At 44.5% G+C, this 23,243-nt stretch overlaps 1 protein-coding gene across 1 annotated transcript in view; it reads left to right on the top strand.

Annotated features, from left to right (window-relative positions):
• The first annotated feature begins 5,511 nt into the window (after window positions 1-5,511).
• XK (X-linked Kx blood group antigen, Kell and VPS13A binding protein) overlaps window positions 5,512-23,243 on the top strand; it is a 64,558-nt gene continuing 46,826 nt past the window's right edge. The window contains exons 1-2 of the mRNA XM_081793522.1: window positions 5,512-6,167; window positions 16,084-16,346. Coding sequence (XP_081649648.1) covers window positions 5,923-6,167; window positions 16,084-16,346 — 508 coding nt within the window. The 5' untranslated portion in view covers window positions 5,512-5,922. The remainder of the gene's footprint in view (window positions 6,168-16,083; window positions 16,347-23,243) is intronic.

Genomic DNA, 23,243 nt, shown 5'->3' with positions numbered 1-23,243 from the left:
ACTGGTGGGTTCATCTTACTGGTGGGCTCTATCGCTTCCTGGGACCTCTACACACCCCCACCTCGATCTTGATTCAGCAACTTCTTGTTCTCCCTTTGGTCTTTAAATAGTATGTTCTGATGTTTATTTTTTCCTGTGTGTGCTTAATCATGTGACCTCCTTTTGCCTGGGAGGGCAGGCTTTCTCCTTATCTCTTCCATCCATGTCAGTCAGTTCGTAGTTAAAAGCTCCACGCTGAATAAAGCTGGACTCCCCTCTGGACAGAAGGGGAGGCTTCTGACCTTGAGGTCAGCCACAGCAGGAGTTGGGCCCACTGTGCAGTCAGGTCACAGGTCCAGGACAGCTCACCCTAAGTGCAGCCGTGCAGGAGAATAGAACGGCAGCCGCATTTATCCTGCTTCTCCTCCATAAAGAAGCCTGGTCATTTTATTTGTACTGTTGTGAAAAATGCCATAGTTGATGCTACATTAAGTATCTGGGCCTCCTGCATTATCCTAAATCTCATGGCGGGAGGGCGGCCCTCTCTCCTGTTTCTTTAACAGAAAGTACTACTGAATTGAGTGGATAATGTCTTTAGGGTTAAAAAATAATTTTAAAAAATTAAAAAAAAAATTTTTTTTTTTTAATTTGCTTCAAATACTGAACCTTGTCATTTCCACCTAGATTAGACTCTTCCACAAACGGCAAAGTCCCTTATCTGCAGAAATTCCTGCATCTTCCTTTGCCTTTGTACCTGTTACTTAACACCTCTGAACTGAATTTGGAAAATCACTTAAAATGAAAACCAAATCCTAGTTTTGTTCTTTGGAGGGGTTTGTCGGTGAATAGTATGGTCAAAAGAGCAGACTATCCTTTCTTTTGTTGTCTTTCTTCTCTCCGTACAGTATTGAGGAAGAAGGGAGAGAGGAAGAAAAGATACAGGAGGCGAGGCTTGACTGTCAAGGACTGTGAAAACCCGGTTTACAAGCCCTTCCTGTTTGTTTCCTCTTTGGTTTTTCTTAGTTGTATGTGGGTGTGGGTGTAGGGGTGTGTGTGTGTGTGTGTGTGTGTGTGTGTGTGTGTGTGTGTGTGAGGGGGGGGAGGGGGACGAGAGGGAGAGTGACTTAGGGAGAGTCAGTGTCACATATGATATAAAACCCAACAGTTAGCTGTTAACTGCCTTCTAATAAATTAACACATAATTAACGAGGGCGCTAGTTATAGTTCTCATTGTCTATTTTAAGCATTCATTTTCATTAAAACTTCTGCCAGGTTAAAGCCATTAGTAGCCAACTGTAGAAGATAACAGGAGTTTCACAAGTAGAGCCGCAAATGTGAGTTACACGTAATTTTAAAATTGTCTAGTGGCCGCATGAAAAAAGTAAAAACAAAAAGATGAAATTAATTTTAACAATGTAGTTAATTTACCCCAGTAGATCCAAAATATTATCATCTCAACCCAGAATCAGTGTGCAATTAGTAATGGGATATTTGACTTTTCTTGTATGGAGTCCTCAAAATCTGGCATGTATTTTATGCTTACTGCATGTCTCGAATCAGACCAGCCACATTTCAAGTGCTCAAGAGCCACATGGCCACGTGTGGGTTGGCTACCGTATTGGACAGTGCAGGGCTGGCATCCCACCTCTGTTTCAGGATATTGAAAAAGTCTCCCTGCAGCTTATGTATGTTTTTGTTGTTAGGAGAGAAAAGTGGAAACAAAACCCTGCACTGCATGTTGTTTGAGTACTGTCGTGTTTCCTCAAATTTGGGACACTAGTACCAAGAGCTGCCCTGGGAGAATGGATTCTGTGATTAAATGTTAGGAAAGTTCTATTCTTCTACCCCCTTTTGGAGATTTATATGGTGCATTAACATATCACAGACTGAGAAAACTCTCTGTTGCCCAGCCGTCACTATAAAAACGTGGTTAGTCTGGCATGGTACGTTTATGGTATACTTATAAATTTTCTTCTTTCTACGGAGGAGTTTTAATACTCTTCCCCACCCCCTGGCCCATTAAAGATACCAGAACAATGCTTTTGTCCCAGACTATTAATCCCTATTAATTATCTTGCCCTCACAAAGACCTGAGGTCATTCTTTACTACACTTTGGAGGACAAGAATTCTGGAAATTGCCACAAGTGTCTCTACATAGGAAAAAATTTGTGTCTTCCCCTCCTTCTCCACTCTTCTTGGAGCCTATCTCTACTTATTCTTTGAATTTAGAATCACCTGAGAGCCAAGATATATCTTGTTCTAGAACCACCTACTAAAATTGAAACCAGCAGATGGCTTTAATGTCTTGCACATGGACCTAGATCTTCAGAGGGTACCCAAATACACACCTTCCTCTCATTCTCTCAATTATGAGCCCTCTAAAAAGATGAGGGTAGAAACATCTGAATGTGAATATGTGTAAACACAGAATACAGTTTCTTAAGTAGAGGAATACCGTTCCTGCTATTGCTTTCTTTTTCTATTTTGTGTGTGATGTTCATTTACATGCTTTAATGTGTACTGTTTTTGTAAAGTGTGTAAAGTAGCTGTTAGTCAGTTTAAAGAACATGTAGACTATACTTAACAGCTGTCAATCCTCAGCAAATTATCTTCTTGCCTTTGTTTTAGTGGGACCTCTGATGCCACCCCATAGGTTTCGTTTTACTATCTGTGCTTACGTGGCAATTACCAATTATTAACTTCTGTGGCTGAATTTGGTCCAAATTGCAGTAACTCTTACAATGTCGATGTATTCAAATAAGATTGATTTTAATGATCAGTTTTGTCTCTGTTTCTTAGGACGTTAGTATTTCAATATGAGAAATGTCTTCTGAAGTTTTATATAGACTCTCCAGGAGTAGGAGTGGAACATTCGAAATGCAACCGTTTGGTTTTAGAATCTGTCTGATAGAAGGACAGCCCCTTCTCTAAAAGGGTAACAGGTTTCCCAACTTTGAACATCTGGGGGAGCTCTAGTTGGAAAGGAAGTCTGAATTTTAATCTCATGGATTTAATGGCGCTAAATTAACATTTTTAAAATGGATTTTGTAGAATCCAATTATTAAGGGAAACATTTTGCAAAGCCATATAATGGGGGAATAGTCAAGCACCACATGTTAGTTTTGGAGTGTGTGTTTACCAAGTGAATAGAATTTATTTCACCAAAAAGATCTTTTGCACAATTCACAACACTTACAGAAATATGATTGTATCATTGGAGGAAAAATTCTCACCCTCCTAATGATACATTTCACATTCTCTAGTAAACTAGCGCAATTCCTTATTATTTTAGGGGATACAAAAGAATAATCTGTCACTAGACTATAACTGCTTATTCCTAATTGTATCTAGGAAGGAATACATACTATTATTTAAAGTAGTATTGAATTTTAAAGAACTGATCAATAAATTATTATTAATAAAATTGTACTCTTTGCAATACATTTGCCTCAGCACAAATGCAAAGTTAACATAAAATTATAAAAAATACACCAAATAACATAGATTAGTTGTTATCACTTTAAACTCCTAATTTCTATTAACATTAAATCCAAGTTATCTGTTGTATATAACTAAAATTTTGGAAGTCTTGCACACAAAATGAGAGGCTTCTTAAAAAATGCGTTTTTGCCAAAAACAGGTTCTACGACCTCTTGCTAATTATTATATTTCTTTAGGGGTACTTTGAGGCGCTTTCAAAGACATATCTTCAGCAGATAGGTCTAAATTTAGAGCAGAACATTCTGTTAGATATTTTACTATATCACAAAATGTTGTAGTACTGTATTTTATAATGAAACCAAATTCTCGAGTATTCTGGTATGTTACATATTATTATACCAAAAAAAAAAAAAACCCACTTTCTATAAGACTATTATTATGTACATAGTATTTTTAAAAATGGGTAGTTCAGTCCCAGGAAGAAAGTAATGCAATACATGACATTAAATTGATCTTTAGTCAAAATCCATTTAGGTATTACAGGGAAAGAGCAATCATAAGCTCGAATGTATACATTATTCTCAAGGACAAAATGGTAACTGATAATGCATAAAGACACGGTCACTGGGGCAAGTTAGCTGGTGTGCACGCTGAGAAGAATCAACTTGCAAATGCTCATCAGATTTTAGCTTTTCGTATTGGTTGTTCCTGGAGGGGGAAGTTCGGTTGATGTTGCCTCCCCTTTACGTGGGGGGTTTTCTCACAGCTGCTGCATGGCATAATGAAATCTCTTTAGAAACAAGATTGAGTCAGAAGCTTAGAGATGCACCTTACTGTTTTAAAAACTGCTGTTACAATGTTCTAAACACTGTGATCTTTCCAAATGTGTTTTCTGTATTAGTTTTGTACTGTAGACAATAGTTCATCATAAACTGGACTCTATAGTGTTTAAAGCAATGTTATTTATTGGCTTATCCTTCCCCATATTTATGTACAGTCTACTTAATCATATGAAACCTGTGATGATCCTTTGCCTTAAAATAAAATCCAATCCTAAATATTGAGTGCGCTCAAATTAATAATTCTAAGCTACAAATTAACTTCTCCTTTAAAGCTTAAGACAGTGTCAAATAAAATATTACACAAATATTCTGCGGAGTGTTGCTGTCTATTCTGTATTTGTGACTGTGTATGTATCTTGATCCAGGGCATGGTGGCCTGCTGGGTTCTATAAATAGATATTAGTAATCCTTTTAGAGAATGGGCCTGCTACCTCTCAGCTGTCGGCTGAATCTTCCTCTTAACCCTTGTAAATAGATTTTCCTATGCCACACAAGAATGAAGAAAAACAGTTCTGTGCGTTCTCTCCCTCTACCATTTTTGTCTTGATTTCTTCTGAATGTTCATATTCTATTTGTGTTGACAACATTTTCCTAAGTAGAAAAATGCCAGATATGCCTTATGATTGATGGAATCACCTAATTTCAGCAGGGAAAGGAACCTTGTCATTATTAAGGTCTGATCCCTTATGGAACAGGTTAGGACCGGAGTTCCAGAGAGATTTAGCGAGTTGCTTAAACTCTGAGGGACAAGGGTGGGCTGAGCCCATCCCGACATTCACAAGGTTGTCACAAGCTCAGTGAGTGAAAAGGAATTATGTTAGTCCCGGCCTGGCACACACTAGCAAGCAGAGGTATGCCTTGGGCTAGAAAACCATTTCCTTATTAGGTCCTGGTTTTCACTCTGTGTTAGTCATAGTTAGAAAGGAATACATTCTGTAGGCAGTTTTTCTGGGAGAGAAGGTAGTGGCTTCGAAGGATTGTCTGATGCTCCTTCACCACTGGATGCAATGTTTTACACCACTGTGTCTGGAAGACTGAAGGGCACGCTTATTCGGCCCATTGAAATGGTGAATCCTGGGTACATGACTTTACACTTGTACTTTGAAAAGCATCTCTGTGGTCTGGTTATTTTTAAGTGACCGGAAACGCTGGTCCTTTGAGGAATTAGGCGTTCCCCAGGCCCACAAAATAGAGACTGGGATGTAAAGGCGTCTGGGCCCCATTGGTTGCAGTTTTTCAAAGGGATGCGATCCGGAGCTGGGGACAAGGGCTCTAGGACCCAGAGGCTGAGCGCGGGGCCAGCTGGGCCCGCCGCAGCCGTTGGGGCTGCGGCAACAGCGGTCTTGGGACGCGAGTTCGCGGCTAGCCTGAGGTCGGTCGCCGCAGAGACGCAGCGGGCACCGCGACGCGCGGGCGGCGCACCGTGCGCGTGGGCGTGTCTCAGCGGGGCCGCGCTCCCCGCCCCACCCCGGCCCGGCCCGGCCCGTCGCCCCCAGGCCCAGCTCCAGCGCTCCGGCCTCTGGGCCAGCCCCGTGCCCTCGGCGGGCTGCGCGGAGCGCGGGAGAGTTCGGGGCCGGGCATATGTCCGGAGCCCCTCGGGCAACCGCCGCCGCCGCCGCTACTGCGTCCGCTGCCGGTGCGCGCCGCTGACGCGCGGAGATGAAATTCCCGGGCTCCGTGCTGGCGTCCGTGTTCCTGTTCGTGGCCGAGACGACGGCGGCGCTGTACCTGAGCAGCACCTATCGCTCGGGCGGGGACGGCATGTGGCAGGCGCTGACGCTGCTTTTCTCGCTGCTGCCCTGCGCACTCGTGCAGCTCACGCTCCTCTTCGTGCACCGCGACTTCAGCCGCGACCGCCCGCTCGTGCTGCTGCTGCACCTGCTGCAACTCGGGCCGCTCTTCAGGTGCGTGCGGGTCCCCGGCCCCCTCCCCCACTGCCCTGGCGGAGGGGTCGGCCTTCCGGGAGGAGCGGGTGGCTGGACCCGGCGCCGGGCCCAGGCCGGCCCGCCCTGCTCCTGGGCCCCACAGTTCCAGTCACGCGAATGCGACGGGATCCGGGGAGAGTGGGAATAAAGCTGGGGCGGACCGCGTTCCTGTTAGGTTCTCGAGTAGGGCATTGCCAATATTCAACTGCACTTGACCAACAGAAATGGCAATTGCAGGTGGTTGGACCTCATGAAATGCAAGCCTTCTCTGGGGTCGGGTGGGCTCTGGCAAGATTGGCTTGTGTCGTGACAAACCCTTGAGAAGTGTGTGGGCCAAATCGCCTTTAGAGCAAAAAGCGTGTGCAGATTCTTTAATTTGCCAAACACGTGGAGTTTACTGTGTGCCGGACACTGTTCTGAGCACTTTGCAAATATTAATCTACTTCTCATACCGAGTTCTAGAAATCCACGCATCGTTCTCTTGGTGTAGAAACGTACAGGGTTGTAGACATGCCTTCCGGCCTTGCCTAACTTAAAACACAGTCGTTGAAGCTGGAACATAGTGTGCCATGAAGACAGAAAGTTGCAGTGCGTTAAGAAAAACTATTAGTGACATTTCTGGAAATTAATTTTTATTAACACAGAGCAAGTAGACTGCATGGTAATGAGGTAGACTCTGGCAGATCTAAGGACCATGAAGAGAGTTTAAAATGTGTTGTTTTGACGGCTTTCAACCCTGTAGGAAACGCAAAACAAAGGATTTTTATCTGGATTAGAAAGCAGTTTCTAAGACTGAATTTAGACATAGGTGATAAAGGAATTGGAAGAGCTAGAAAGGCCACAGCTCAGCTACCAGAAAATTCAGCTAGCCAGGAACCTTTCCTACCAGGCACTATCTCCCCACCCTCACCCCACCCCCAACACACACATAGACCAAAAAAAAAAAAAAAAAAGTCCAGTGGCAAGATAGATTTCAGAGAGCCCTATTATAAAACTTCACACCTCGTATTAAATACAGCTATCCCTACCTACACTCAACGATACTGACTTGGGGTTCACACACAATCAGGACAAACTTGGTTAACAAGTTTCCCAGCCTCCAGAAGCCACAGAATCCTAGAAGGGAAGAGAAACCGGTACATAAGCAGGACTAAGACGTTGCTACTGCCATCTAAGAGCAAGAGAAGGGTTGGGGGGTGGTGGGAAAGGGGAGAGAGAGAGAGAGAGGAGAATTTTTAAAGTCGTGCTGTTTGGAGCCATTTAGTGAGGAATTAGTCGTCTCTGGCCAAGTAGGCTACAGCATCCTGACTGTAATCCTGCTCAGTAAAATCAATGGGATCTGATTTTGGGCAAGGCACTCATCATTTATTAACCTCACCTGGGAAAAGAAAACTCATTGCTCACGTTTAAATGAAGTGACAGATAAAGGGGGACTGATGTTTCTCAGGGCTCCTTGTGCTGAGTGGCAAACCACTCAGGTAGGTACTTATATCCCTCAGTACATTGAATCCTCACCTTGAAGTAGATGTCACTGTTCCCATTTTATAGATGAGGAAAATGACACCCCAGGCCACATTCACAAGGCTTCTTAGAAATGGAGTTCGGTTAATTATGTTCCCTGCTCTCTGTGAAAGAAAGCAGAAGATTGTGGAGTATGTTTTACCAGTAACTTCCATCTTAAATTAAGTAAGTTTGGTCATCTTGGCAAAATTAAAAAAAAAAACACACACACAACGTAAATAGCTATCCGGGTGAGTGATCTCTACCATTACTGCCATTTAAAATATTTCTGAATACAAAGAGTGATCCAAGACAAAGCTAATGACATAATATGTATAAAAATAGGATGGCACATATAAACCTGAGCTCTAGGAAATATACCAGGTTGCAGAGAGTGGTAATTTCTGGATGATGCATTTAAGGGTGGTTTTAATTTTCTCCTGAAAAATATAGAAAAGTGCATCATTTTTTTCATTTATTTTATACTTCTCTACATTTTTCAGATTTTATAGTAAAAATATTTCAACTTTATTTAAAAAAAGTTTGGTGCTTTGAAGAGATAACTTCTCAGCTATATAAAAAGTTGCAACACCATAAAAAGACCTCTGTTGACAGAAAATTCTAAATGAGTCATTATCCTCTTGGGGGACAAATAAAATAAAACAGAAAATAAAGCAACAAACAACCTCCTTCTATCAGCAAGGACTCTCTCATTCTAATGCAGCTGATTTATTTCAAGGAGATCTTGGACCCATGATCCTAGAGCTGAGATACACAAAATGTGGTTCCAACCCTCTTAGCTTCCAGATTATGTGAAAAGCAATTTGCGGTTGTATATTAGCATGACTTAATATCTTATTGGAAGTTTTTCCTGCTGACAGTTTGATTCTTTTATAACTCCAAGATGTCAGCTTTACTTAAAGATCAAAATTATTTCCCCCAGAGACAAAGGAAAGTCATGGTATGTTTCTTTACCATCTTTATTGATTTGACTTAGTCATACTTTGAAATTGCTTTTGGAAAATTAACTCTGTTTATTTTTGGTTAGGTACTAACTAGACAAACTCAGGTTCTTTTCAGGTGAGATGTTGTTTTTGAGTTCACTCAATCCCACATTACACTGTAATGATTATGGGCTGAAGACTAAAAACTAGGCCCCGCTCCTTCTTTCCTTTAGAGAAGCACTAGGAGAGGACCATAGTTCATTTATCAGTCTTCTATTTAAAACTGTAGTTGAAGTTTGTCTGGTTGTTTCCTTATTAAGGCTGGGTTTGAATGATATGAGCAGTGAACAGCATCTTGAATTTCTTTTTTTATTTTAAGGGAAGTCTTTTGTGAATGATAAATAGATATTCTGGAAAACCAAAGTGGGGGGAACTTCATAACAACAACAGAACTTATCATTCTTTTACAATTATGTTAATTTTATAAAATTATTGGGAGAAGGAATAAATATAAACAAGTTTCAAGTGCAAGCAGTTTTTCTCCATTTTTGTTTACTGGTAAAATGAGGGGAAAATGGTACATGAAAATCTGGGTTTATAAGAATGAAAGCTGTGAATTTCCAGTAATTTTGTATAGAACATAGTATTTATTTCTGTAATAAGCTTTCACAAGACTTTATAAAATAATAGTCTGATTTTGAAGAACTTTTTTTTGTTTGCAAAGTGCTTTTACATACAGTATATAACTCCATCCACTGTAAAACCCTGTGACTTAATTGTCATTATCTTTTTTGTTACAGTTGAGACATTGAGGCTCAGGGAGATCATGCAAGTGGCTTTTCAAAGGTCACATGGCACTTTGTTTACCCAGTTTGATTCTTGTGTCACGTCATAGAGCATGTACGTGTAGGAAATAACATGGTGTGTAGGAAATCATAGTCAGTATTTCTTTTGAAAACGTGTTTTTTACTAACTGCTTTAGTGGGTCTCCAGTACCACAGGTTATTTGCGCAGACACGAACAAGCATGGTTTCAGCTAAGGAATAAACTCCTTCCACTGTGATGCCTGAAAATGGGATAAAGTGAAAAAAATGGATCCACCTACTGATTATCTACATTATGGGCCGGCAGACTATGCCTCACAGGCCAAATCCCCCTACTGTCTCTTTTTGTAAATAAAGTTTTATTGGAACACAACCATGCCCATTCATTTAACGTATTGTGTATGGCCACTTTTGCACCACGGTGGCAGAGTTGAGTCGTTGCAATACAGACTGTGGCCTGCAAAGCCTAAAATATTTACTCTTTGTAAATACTTTACAGAAAATGTTTGCCAACCCTTGGTCTATATGATACTGAAAAGCAACCTTGAACAATTTCGATGAAAATACTTAATTTACAGCCGTATTTAGACCATCTCTCAAGCAAAAAAACAATTTCTTTTTGGAGTAATTAGATGAGCCTTGCAGAGTTCCAAGAAGAATGGTAGTTTGTTTCTTATCAGTTTTCTTAACCAGGTAGTGGCAAGTAGTGAAGTCTCAGCATCATATACAAATTTATCAAACACTTACTATGTGTTAAAAAAAAAAGTCTGTGCTAAGATAAATGTAGTGATTGGGAAATACAGTGGGTTGTGAGGGTGTCCATCTGGGCTTCAGGGCCACCTCTGTGATTAGCCATTCTGGGACTTTCTGTTGTCTATCAATGGATACACTAAGGTTTCAGTTTGTCAACAATTCTGCACATGCTTTCTGTTTAAAACAGCACCCTCAACATCAAGAGAATTGCTTTCTCCTCTGAACCTTCATTTTCATTCATTCACCTCTTAGCATGTGCTGGTGTTGGTTGGTTGTTTAGTGTTTAAAAATTCTAAGCTTGATTTTTTTCAGGTGAAGCATATTCATTGTTTAAAGGACAGAAGAGCAGAAAACAGATAAGCACAATTTACAAAAACCCTCTAATTTGCCTAAAGAGAACAATTTTTAACATTTTCCTATATGTACTTACTAATATTTTTATAGTGGTAAGCTGGCAAACTCTCTCTTGGGGGGAAAAGCCCTGAATTGCAGTGTTTGCTGATTTCTGTGATGTAAATACTCCCATCATGGCCTATTTCAAGCTACTGGTTTTCTTTTTTAATGTTTATATTTTGAGAGAGAGAGTGTGAGCAGGGAAGGGGCAGAGAGAGGGGGAGACAAAGAATCCGAAGCAAGCTCCAGGCTCCAAGCTGTCAGCACAGAGCCTGACGTGGGGCTCAAACCCACAAACCGTGAGATCATGACACCAGCCGAAGTCGGACGCTCAACCGAATGACCCACCCAGCCAGCCCTCAAGCTACCAGTTTTTTAACAACAGGCTCACATGATTCCTAACCACTTAACAGTTTGTTGAGTCAGTATGAGCCAGTTCAAGCACTCTAGTGTGTATGTGTATGTGTGATTTATATATATTTTTTATATATGTAATTTTCTTTTTATAAAAAATGGAATTTTCTATATATATTCCATTCTAATTTACTCCTTTCACTTATAAAATATAGTAAACATTTTTATGCATTAGTACATGTGTGTCTATACCATCAATTTTAAGGACTGGGTAATACTTCATTGACTACATGTATTATGACTTATTGAATTATTTTATTTGGGGACCCTTAGAGTATTCCCAGAACTGCCATTACAAATAATGCTATGATTCAAATTCTTGCATTAGGCTTTCTGAGTTAATTTATCAGAAATATTTTATAAACTGAAAGTGCTATATAAATATTAGTTGTATACATTATTATCCTTATTAATATATGTGCCATTTTCCATTTAGATTGTGAACACGTCGGAATGAGGCAGGGGTACCCCAGCTGTCTTTGCATTCCCCACAGCACTAGCAGAGTATGTCTGCATTCATCACATATTTGAGAATTAAGATGATGGTCAGTTTACTGTCTTCTCCTTGTTGTGTGAAGTTGCTAGGCCTCAAACAGTTCTCATAGATTGGAGGTTTTGCCCAGAGAAAATTCAGTTAGATTATCTGGACTTGAACTCATAACCTGAATTTCATTATTTTCAGTTGAACAAATTGGCCCAGGCCATTTTACCTGTTTTTATGTATTATATTAAGGTGGCGGTGACCCCATTGGACAAAGTGTAGCAGACAAACCTGCTTCCCCTGCTCCTTCATCCCTCTCTCCCTCCCTCCCTCCCTTCCCTCCTCTCTCCCTCCCTCCCTCCCTCTCCCCTCTCTCTCCCCCTCTCTCTCCCCCTCTCTCTCCCCCTCTCTCCCCTCCCTCTCCCCCTCTCCCCCCTCTCTCTCCCTCCCTCTCCCCCTCTCTCTCTCTCCCTCCCCCTCCCCCTCTCTCTCCCTCTCCCCCTCTCCCCCTCTCTCTCTCCCTCTCCCCCCTCTCTCTCTCCCTCTCCCCCCTCTCTCTCCCCCTCTCCCCCCTCTCTCTCCCCCCTCTCTCTCCCCCTCTCCCCCCTCTCTCTCCCTCCTTCTCCCTCCCTCTCCCTCCCTCTCCCTCCCTCTCCCCCTCCCCTCCCTCTCCCTCTCCCCCCTCTCTCTCCCTCCCTCTCCCTCTCCCCCCTCTCTCCCTCTCCCCCCTCTCTCCCTCTCCCCCCTCTCTCCCTCTCCCCCCTCTCTCCCTCTCCCCCTCTCTCCCTCTCCCCCCTCTCTCCCTCTCCCCCCTCTCTCCCTCTCCCCCCTCTCTCCCTCTCCCCCCTCTCTCCCTCCCCCCCTCTCTCCCTCTCCCCCCTCTCTCCCTCTCCCCCCTCTCTCCCTCTCCCCCCCTCTCCCTCTCCCCCTCTCTCCCTCTCCCCCTCTCTCCCTCTCCCCCCTCTCTCCCTCTCCCCCCTCTCCCCCTCTCCCCCCTCTCCCCCTCTCCCCCCTCTCCCCCTCTCCCCCCTCTCTCCCTCTCCCCCCTCTCTCCCTCTCCCCCCTCTCTCCCTCTCCCCCCTCTCTCCCTCTCCCCCCTCTCTCCCTCTCCCCCCCTCTCCCCCTCTCCCTCTCCCCCCTCTCTCTCCCTCCCTCTCCCCCCTCTCTCTCCCTCCCTCTCCCCCCCTCTCTCTCCCCCCTCTCTCTCCCTCCGTCTCCCCCCTCTCTCTCCCTCCGTCTCCCCCCTCTCTCTCCCTCCCTCTCCCCCCTCTCTCCCTCCCTCTCCCCCCTCTCTCTCCCTCCCTCCCTCTCCCCCCTCTCTCCCTCCCTCCCTCTCCCCCCTCTCCCTCCCTCCCTCTCCCCCCTCTCTCTCCCTCCCTCTCCCCGCTCTCTCTCCCTCCCTCTCCCCCCGCTCCCTCCCTCTCCCCCCCGCTCTCTCCCTCTCCCCCCGCTCTCTCCCTCCCTCTCCCCCCTCTCTCTCCCTCCCTCTCCCCCCTCTCTCTCCCCCCTCTCTCTCCCTCCGTCTCCCCCCTCTCTCTCCCTCCCTCTCCCTCTTCCCCCTCTCTCTCCCTCCCTCTCCCCCCTCTCTCTCCCTCCCTCTCCCCCCTCTCTCTCCCTCCCTCTCCCTCTTCCCCCTCTCTCTCCCTCCCTCTCCCTCCCTCTCCCCCCTCTCTCCCTCTCCCTCTCCCCCCTCTCTCCCTCTCCCTCTCCCCCCTCTCTCCCTCTCCCTCTCCCCCCTCTCTCCCTCCCTCTCCCCCCTCTCTCTCCCTCCCTCCCTCTCCCCCCTCTCTCTCCCTCCCTCCCTCTCCCCCCTCTCCCCTCTCCCCCCTCTCTCCCTCTCCCTCTCCCCCCTCTCTCCCTCCCTCTCCCCCCTCTCTCTCCTTCCCTCCCTCTCCCCCCTCCCTCTCCCCCCTCTCTCTCCCTCCCTCCCCTCTCCCCCTCTCTCTCTCCCTCCCTCCTCTCTCCCTCCCTCCTCTCTCCCTCCCTCCTCTCTCTCCCCCCTCTCCTCCCTCTCCCCCCTCTCTCTCTCCCTCCCTCCTCTCTCTCTCCCTCCCTCCTGTCTCTCCCTCCCTCCCTCCTGTCTCTCCCTCCCTCCCTCCTGTCTCTCCCTCCCTCCCTCCTGTCTCTCCCTCCCTCCCTCCTGTCTCTCCCTCCCTCCCTCCTGTCTCTCCCTCCCTCCCTCCTGTCTCTCCCTCCCTCCCTCCTGTCTCTCCCTCCCTCCCTCCTGTCTCTCCCTCCCTCCCTCCTCTCTCCCTCCCTCCCTCCCTCTCTCCCCTCCCTCCCTCCTCTCTCTCCCTCCCTCCCTCCTCTCTCTCCCTCCCTCCTCTCTCTCCCTCCCTCCCTCCTCTCTCTCCCTCCCTCCCTCCTCTCTCTCCCTCCCTCCCTCCTCTCTCTCCCTCCCTCCCTCCTCTCTCTCCCTCCCTCCCTCCTCTCTCCCCTCCCTCCCTCCTCTCTCTCCCTCCCTCCCTCCTCTCTCTCCCTCCCTCCCTCCTCTCTCCCCCTCCCTCCCCCTCTCCCTCCCTCCCTCCCCCCTCTCTCTCCCTCCCTCCCCCTCTCCCTCCCTCCCTCCCCCTCTCCCTCCCTCCCTCCTCTCTCTCCCTCCCTCCCTCCTCTCTCTCCCTCCCTCCCTCCTCTCTCTCCCTCCCTCCCTCCTCTCTCTCCCTCCCTCCCTCCTCTCTCTCCCTCCCTCTCCCCCTCTCTCTCCCTCCCTCCCCCCTCTCTCTCCTCCCTCCCTCCCCCCTCTCTCCCTCCCTCTCCCCCTCTCTCTCCCTCCCTCTCCCTCCCTCTCCCCCCCTCTCCCCCCTCTCCCCCTCCCCCTCCCCTCTCCCCCTCCCCCTCCCCCCTCCCCCTCCCCCTCCCCCTCCCCTCCCCCCTCTCCCCCCTCTCTCCCTCCCTCCCTCTCCCCCCTCTCTCTCCCTCCCTCCCTCTCCCCCCTCTCTCTCCCTCCCTCCCTCTCCCCCCTCTCTCTCTCCTCCTCTCTCTCTCCTCCTCTCTCTCTCCTCCTCTCTCTCCCCCTCTCTCTCCCCCTCTCTCTCCCCCTCTCTCTCCCCCTCTCTCCCCCCCCTCTCTCTCCCCCTCTCTCTCCCCCTCTCTCTCCCCCTCTCTCCCCCTCTCTCCCCCTCTCTCCCCCTCTCTCCCCCTCTCTCCCCCTCTCTCTGCTTCTCCCCCTCTCTTTCCCTCTCCCTCTCCCCCTCCCCTTCTCTCTGTCTCCCTCTTCCCCCTTTCCCCCTCCAAACAAACAGCTGTGCACCTTCTTTATCCCAGGAACAAATGAACAAAGGTAATGGTCATAAAATATGTCTACTTCATACTCACCAGAGAGGCTCTTGCACTTCCTTTCTTACGTCAAGTTTTATTATTTAAAATTATAAACATATTCTTGTTGCCATAGTTGCCTCGGGTGAGAGTACAAAGTTAACAGCATTCAGTAAAATAGATGAAGCCATAAAATCTTTCGGCAGCATTATAAGGTGGTTATAGAAATGCGTGTTTGGAGAAAAAAACATCCTTTAGCAATTTTTAAACCTAAGGCCACAAGCATTTTTCTTATTCCTGAGAAAAAACCATTTTCCTTAGCATTTTATTATGAAGATTTTCAAATATACAGAAGACAACTTGAAAGCATTGTACTGTGAACACCCAAGTACTCACCACCTAGGTTCTACAGTTAACATTTTGCTTCACACATCCATCCATTCTTTGATCGAGTCATCAATCCATTTGCACGCACGCGTGTGTGTGTGTGCGTGCGTGTGTGCGCACTTCGAAATAAATCACACATCAAATTGGTATCCATATCATTACCTAGAGAGGAAAATCTAATCTTAGAAGCCAGGTACTCAATCTAGAAAGGTGACTTTTTAAGGCTCCATCCCTAGGGCAGGCTTATTCCATAAGTAAGTAAGTACTTATTCCGTAAGTAAGGGGGACAGACCTCCAGGAATGATTGACTTTAGTCATGTCCCATAAAGGTTTATGAGAGCAGAGAGCTAGGTAATATATTGCAGTCTTTTAGGGAAGTGCTAGATGGCAAGCAGCTTTGTGCTAGGGGATCTCCCAACCATAGCTACTGCCTTAACGGAGGCAATAAGGAGCATCTACTGGATGTGGAAATATACATACACACACACATATACATATATGTGTATACACACACAAACATACATGCCCATATACTGTATTATTTCCGTAATAGTGTGGCAAAGTAAGTATTACCTCTGCTTTATAATTGAGAGGAAGGATTCAAGGGTTAAAGGAATTGCCCAGGGCTGCACAGCTAGTAAGGGTCATGAAGGAAAATAGAACATTCTTCTCTGGCTCTGGAGCCCATTTCCTACTTGGTTTCCTTGCCTCACTGGCCTTTGGTGTCATCTCTCAATTAGGTTCACACTCATTTCCAGTTGACCTGCTGGAGGGCCACAAGAGGACTGCCTGCTTGCTTAGAACTCCTTGGAGTGGATGATTCTAGAGAAGGGGATATCCTTCAGAGTAGCCAAGTCAAAGCCTTGAGAATCTCAGCAGGGTAGCTGAGAAAAGACAGAATCCTGTCTGTCTCTGATTATCATGACTTGATGATTTGTTTCCAGGTGTTTTGAAGTCTTCTGCATCTATTGTCAATCAAGCCACATGGAAGAGCCTTATGTCAGCATCACCAAGAAGCGACAGATGCCCAAAAATGGCTTCTCAGAAGAAATCGAGAAAGAAGTGGGCCAGGCAGAGGGCAAGCTCTTCACCCACCGATCTGCATTCAGCCGAGCATCAGTGATCCAGGCTTTCCTGGGCTCTGCTCCCCAGCTGACTCTGCAGCTGTATATAAGCACCCTGCAGCAGCACATAACCATTGGAAGATGTATGTATATATATATTTTTTTATTTCTGCCTGCATTTGGTGATCAAAGTGGGAGGTAAACACAAAGTTTATTTTGTTTCAGGTGAAATTCAGGTGAATGCACATGCATGTGCATTAAATTCTGGGTCTGTGTTCCAATTACTAAGCTCAAAACTTAGTTAAAATAATAAGTGTTTATTTTGCTTATGACTCTGCAATTTGCACAGGGCCCAGAAGGGCTCACCTGTGCTCCACTGTACATTAGTTAGGGTGGCTCAAAGATGAGGGGCTAGAATCCATCGAGGGCTCATTCACTCACATTACTTATGGTTGATGCTGACTGTTGCTGAAAGCCTCAGATCTTGTCCATTTCATCTATCCATGTGGGTTAGTTTGGGCCTCCTCACAGCATGGTGGCTGCTTTCAAGGTCAGTGTCCTGGGAGTGAGAAAGGGCAGGTGAAAGAGTATCACTTTTTGTGATTCCACCCTTGGGATTCATGTGACATTACTTCAGCTATGTTTTCTTTGTTGAAGCAGACAGGCATCCCATCGAAGTCCAAAGGAAGGGGAGGGGAGGAAACTTTGGTTCTCGATGGAGAATGGTAGAGTTCTAGAAATTCATTGCTATGACCATTTTGGAAAAATACAGCTTGCTGCTGGCTGAAAATAACACCTGCCAGAATCTGGGCCTCTTTGGATTTTGCCTCTGTCATTCAGTGATAGTTCTAAACCAGCTGAGACCCTTGGTTGTAAGAACTTTGTGATAAATGACGGATTCAAGAGCACTCTGTTATCTTCTTAAAGTTGTAATTCGTATCTCAGCATTTCAATTAACACAGTTATCTAACCTTTGGACTACTCTCACATCAAATTGAGGGCAGGTTTTGGTTGAGCCAGATTTAAATTTTTTTTTAACATTTATTTATTATTGAGAGACAGAGAAACAGCATGAGCATGGAAGGGGCAGAGAGAGGGAGAGAGACAGAATCTGAAGCAGGCTCCAGGCTCTGAGCTGTCAGCGCAGAGCCCAACGCGGGGCTCGAACTCACAAACCGTGAGATCATGACCTGAGCTGAAGTCAGACACTTAACCGACTGAGCCACCCGGGCGCCCCAGGTTGAACCAGATTTTAAGAAAACCTCTACACGCCTAAGACACAAGTGAAAAACTTTGATATGCAGAGGGGAAATAACTCCTCCCAAATATTAATATCATAGGTAAATGAAAACCAGGTTTCTGGTAAATTTTACTATATAGATAAGCAAAAATGAGTTAAAAGCCTTAATAAGCTGAAAAAATACGTATTTACGGTAACACTGAAATTGAAATTTTAAAAAATAAATCACTTACTAATTTTACTTCCTTAAGCATTAACTTCTTTCTGCCTGTATTCTAGGCTAGATGGTAAAATGGCTTAATTTATGGCCGGGTCACAGGGTATTTGCATATCACAGCTGTCTCCCTTATTTAGGTTACCTCAGTGTGACTATGATTCTTAAGACATATCAGGCCCTTAAGTTGAGGTTTTGAACCTTGGTATATTAACATTTATGTGTAGCCCCCCATAGCTCCAGATGGACAGTAGGCACTCAATAAATTTAGCAGCATCCTTTCTCTAAAGACTTATACCTAGAACGGGCATTGACCAAGGTGAGTCCTCTACGTGCCACTATACCCTTTTCCCAGTTCGTTGTTTCTCTGTGTGACAGGGACCCAGCAAGAAACCAGATGTGGTGATGGCCTATTTGCTTTTTACAGGTAGATCCAGTATTTTTCCTCAGGGTTTTGAAAATGAAGATGGTCTTTGTTGACCTAAAGGGGCAAGCTCAAAATCATAAATATGAGTTTATTTGGGAATAGCCAAGGAACTATAATTTGGGACACACAAACTATAGCAAGCGACAGGCAAGTCTGCCCGAGTAGGCTGTATTTCTGGGCAGGGAATGTAAAGAGGGAAGAGTTCACTTGGAATCTGTTAAAATCCAAACAAGTAGAGACCAGCGTTAAAAATTACCCAGGCAGACAAAACCAGTCCAGCCATACAAACAAAGCGCATCTCAGGTCATTTTGCAAGACCAGGTGACCTGGGTCCTATCTTGTTCATGCCTCTGGAAACCATAAACAGAACTTTCCAAGGCTGATATGAAGCAACCCCTGATGACTTCTCTATCATTTAGGAAAATTCCAATATTACCAATTTTGCGTTTGTTTTGTAAACCAGGCATTTACGGGAAAGCAGTCTGTCAGTCCTTAATTTTGTTTTCCTTAGGGCACATGCGTGAGATTCTCCACTTTGTATCCTCTGACTGTTTTCAGTTGAAGTTTTTTCACATTTCCCCTGTTTGGTCAAGGTCTTTCACAGAAAATGTTACTGATCAGTTATGTCCTTCAGGTGTATTTGTTACCCTTTGTCAACAGTATAATTCTTTATGGGTGGGTTGTATGGAGCTGAGGAGAGTTGCCCTCAGGGGGCTTTTCCCATGGAGCTGAGAACCATCCCCCATTGTTTTTCCTCACAGAGCTGAGGAGGACCCCATCCTCAGGTGTCTCCTCCCACGGAGGAAGGAAATGATAGGGAATTTCAGTGGCCTCATTTGAACAATAAGAGGATTGAAAAAGGAAGGAATCTCCATTCTGTCCCTTTAAGGTGAATGGTTTAGTTTCTATGGTCATTTGAGTTTCAGGAAAAGCTTTTTGAAAGGGAAAGAATTGTATTTTGTACATACATTTGGGAAGAAGACATTTTCTTATTAATACAAAAACAGTAGAAATTTAATTAAAAAGATTAAACTGAGGACAAAAAGCCCAATGACAGCTAGCGATTGAAATGCACTTCTCAGTTTCCCCAACTACCTATGTTTAATAGATCTAAAATGTCCTGAGTTCCGGGAGGTTGGCCAGCTTCGGCTAGCAGCTTGATAATGTCCTTCATTATTTTTAGTTCTTGTGTTATTTTCCCTGACTTACTGACATAAAGACAACATTCTTCTCCAAGTAGGGCACAGGTTTCCCCTGCTGAGTAATGAGGAGGCTTAGGGCCCTGCGGTTTTGTAGAATTACTTCCGCAAGGGTATCCATTTGGGTCTGTTGCTATATTCAAAAGCTTGGACAGAAGCATTAAAAGTGGTGGGCATGACTGTAGAAAGATTGCGAATTGTTTTGTTTTGTTTTTTTTAATTTTGCTACTTCAACCCAAGGAAGAAAGTCTTTGGAGAAATCATGCCAAAACCTTTTCTGTCCACTGTAGGGTCATATGTAGGCATCCAGCAATAATTATAACCTTTCCAGTTCTGACATATCCTTTAAAGTTGATAAGAGAAAGATCCTACATTAGGTATATAAGCAGTAGAGGGAAGAGTTTCTCTGATTTTGGTATCAAGGGTAAGGCAGCAATCCCTTCCAATTGAGGGTAGGTATAGACTATGTTTCTTCCACATAAAAAGAAATACCCAATGTCTTCTAAGGATAAGGCATAATTGGGTCCTTTTGCCCAGATTCTTTTCCCTGGTATGAAAGAAAAGATCTCAGGATCAGAAATAATCATTTATACAGAGCACATGATAATCTGTTTTACTAGCATTATGGGGATGGTTACATGAGCACCTTAAATTTCTATAGACCTGAAGTTAACAAATGAGCTGATCTAGTATAATAAGATTTTGGTTGGGATCTGGAAGATCTCTAGGGAAATAGTAAGTTGAATTAAGTTTTCATCTTTTACCAGATTTTTGGTCAATTCCCAATGAATTACCATTGAGTGGGAGCATATTAACTTCCCATTTTCCCATCTTACTGCATTTTTATTGCCCTACCATAGAGGTAACTTAATAGGGAAGATGATATACTCTTCTGGATTCCAACAAGGAGTGCATTCATGTTCATCTGGGTCACATAAAATAGTATAGTTATAAATATTGACTGGGAGATATCCTAGAGTTCTGCCATTCCTGTCATTGTTTTTGAAACAGCGAAAGATTTGGGATAAGAGTCCAGACCTGAATGAGACTATCCCCTTATGAGTAGAGGATACCCAATGGAAAACCATAATATTTTGTGCCAGTTTTCCAGAAGGGAAGACGTGTGGTTTCAAAGGTACCAAAGGAAAATCCTACACCTTTGCCAGGTAGGTTTTGCCATCCTTCTAAAGATAGTGCCCAGACCACCAGTTCAGGCTCATCATGAGTATTGTTTACTCTTACACAAATCCAGAAATCAGTAACTTTAGCAGAAGCAGAGAGTTTTTGTAAGGTGGAGCTAAAAGGATTTATTAAAGCTAACATAAAGGATAATAGGGAAGCTCAGGAAAAAAAACAATGGAAGGCCAGAATGACATGATTAAACATAGAGTAAGAAGAGAAAAAAAAGAAAGTTATACAGGCCTGGTCCATGGTCTACTTCTGATGTCGTCTGCTTCAGTTCTTGACATTTTCGGTGTTCGGTCACCAGATGGTGTGCCAGTCCATTCAGATTTGGGGGCTTTTTTTTTTTTTCAGATGAGACACATGAATTCAAGAGTATTCCTTGAAATTTGGCTGCTCAGAGGTTAGTTATTAACACCTGGTAGGGGCCTTTCCAGTGTGACATTGAAGGCAGTCTCCTTAGAGATACCTTTTCTAATAGATGAATCTCCAGACTGTAAGGTGTGATATTTGATATCTTCATCTCCCAGGAGTGTGCCGTGATTATTTTCTATAGACTTTATCAGGTCTTTGTAAAACTGCAGTACATGTCTCCCTCTATCAGTTGTAGGTCCAAAGAAGTCAGATCCAAGTGCATTGGCCACTCTGTAATTATTTCACTAGACCAACATTTATGTATCCCAAATAGAGTAGATAAGAACCGATGATAGTGCTTTTGGCCAGGGTATTTGGAAGCTCTCAACTGATTTAGCTAATTGAGTTTTAGTTACTCAACTCAAACATTTGTATGTTTGACCAGTCCTGAAGGCTGAGGATGGTAACATGGCAAAACACAGCTGCAGAACTGGCCAGGGAGTATAGACTTATTGAAGTATTTGGCTGACACCGATAGCCTTTAGATTCCCAATTTTATTTTTCCTTTTCAAGGGCCATTTGTTGTATTGCCCTAGTTAATTCTCTTGGGTTGTCACTAGAGGAAACAGTTTTCTGGAACATGACAGAGGTTTGGTCTATGGATCCCATAAGAATGGGGTTTTTGCAGAGACATCAGCAAGATGGTTTCCTTTGGCTTCCAGAGAGTCAGACTTAGAATGACCAGGGACTTTAATAACAGCCAGAGGTTCTGGAAGGAGTATAGCATCAAATAAATTTTGGACATAAGGACCATTTTTAATTTTGTCTCTGCTAGAAGGAAATCCTATTGTTTCCATAACATTCAACATCATAAGCTACTCCAAAGGCATATTGACTATCAGTATAGATATTTATGCTTTTACCTTTAGCTAGGATATGTGCTTGGGTAAAGGCGTGTAATTTGGTTTGTTGGGTGGAAGTGGCCAAAGGCAAGGGCGCAGACTGACCTCAAAAAGAGTTGATATTGTATACTATTTACCATTTTCATTTTAGGGAAAAGCCGTGAGTAAACCATGAGAAATCAACATTGGCCAAGGCGGGGGGTGGGGGGGGTCTTCTAAGTCGTCATGATGAGTTAATAGGTGATTCATCTTAATTAAACAGTGATGAGGGGTTTTGTCTATGGGTGAAGGAAGAAGGGTAGCAGGATTGAGATTGTTGCAATGAACAAGAGCGATATGAGAGGTGGTTAGCAAGAAAATGTCATGAGAAGTGAGATGGCTTGCTGAAAGACATTGTGCATAGTGTGAGTTTAAGAGAGCTTTGACAGCATGAGGTACAGAGATGATCAAAGATGATCCATTGATAGTGTCCATCATATGATTAGGAGTGCATTTGGTGCAAGGGACAAACACTTGACTATAGGGTTAAACAAGCTGGGGTCTATTTTGCTTATCTAACAAGAAATTAGAAGGAGGCAGTTGCTGGCATTATTTCAGCTGCTCACAACAGTAAAGTTGATGTCGCTGTGATTGTTTTGGCTTTCCCTTGGGCTGCTACTGTAGTGCCAACTATTATAGCTGCATTCAAGGCAAGAAGAAGGGTGAAGCAAGAAGGGCGAGTATATTTCTCCTTTCAATAGTAGGTAAAGCTTTCCCCCAAACCTCCCTAATAGACTTTATTCAGGTCTCATTGACCAGAATTGGTCACATGGTCACCTAGGTGCCAGAAATGCTAGGAAAGTTGAGCATAGGAATGATTGCCCCCATTGGCTGAGACCAATATTCCTCAAACTTCCCTGATGATGATTACAGTCACCTGGGGCAGGAGGCGTGTGAAAAATATACAAATTACCATTTGCTGAGTCTGGGATGGGAACCCAAGATATGTCTTTTTATTTTATTTCTATTTTGTTTTTTAAACATTCCAGGTGGTTTTTATAATCAGCAAAGTTTGGGAACATAGGCCCATTGCCACCCAGAACAAAATTGTGTTTTCTTAAAATAGAAGGGGAGGAATGGATACTGAGTAGGCAGCTGTGTCCGCCACACCATGTAAATGAGGTTTAGAACAATAGAAGTATCCATTCTTGACAGGGTAAGGACATAAAGTCCATCAGAACCAGACCCTATTCAGCATTCAGTCTATAACCATCTCTCTGATTCTGTGCCCACTGAGCAAACACCGATGAATATGGCCTCAGCAGATCTTGGCCTCGGGGAGAGAAAGTAGAGTTGGCCAAGTAGTCCACTGGAGAGTTTTTCTAAAATGCAATATAATTAGGGGCACCGGCTTGTCTCAGTCAGTTAAGCCTCCGACTTCGGCTCAGGTCATGATCTCGCGGTCTGTGAGTTCCAACCCTGTGTTGGGCTCTGGGCTGACAGCTGTGTCTCCCTTTCTCTCTCTGCCCCTCCCCTGCTTGTG

This window comes from Panthera onca, chromosome X (assembly GCF_046562875.1).
Source record: "Panthera onca isolate mPanOnc1 chromosome X, mPanOnc1 haplotype 2, whole genome shotgun sequence".
NCBI classification, from domain to species: domain Eukaryota; kingdom Metazoa; phylum Chordata; class Mammalia; order Carnivora; family Felidae; genus Panthera; species Panthera onca.
The sequence above is the reverse complement of the archived record's forward strand: the minus strand, read 5'-3'. Positions and strand labels throughout refer to the sequence as shown.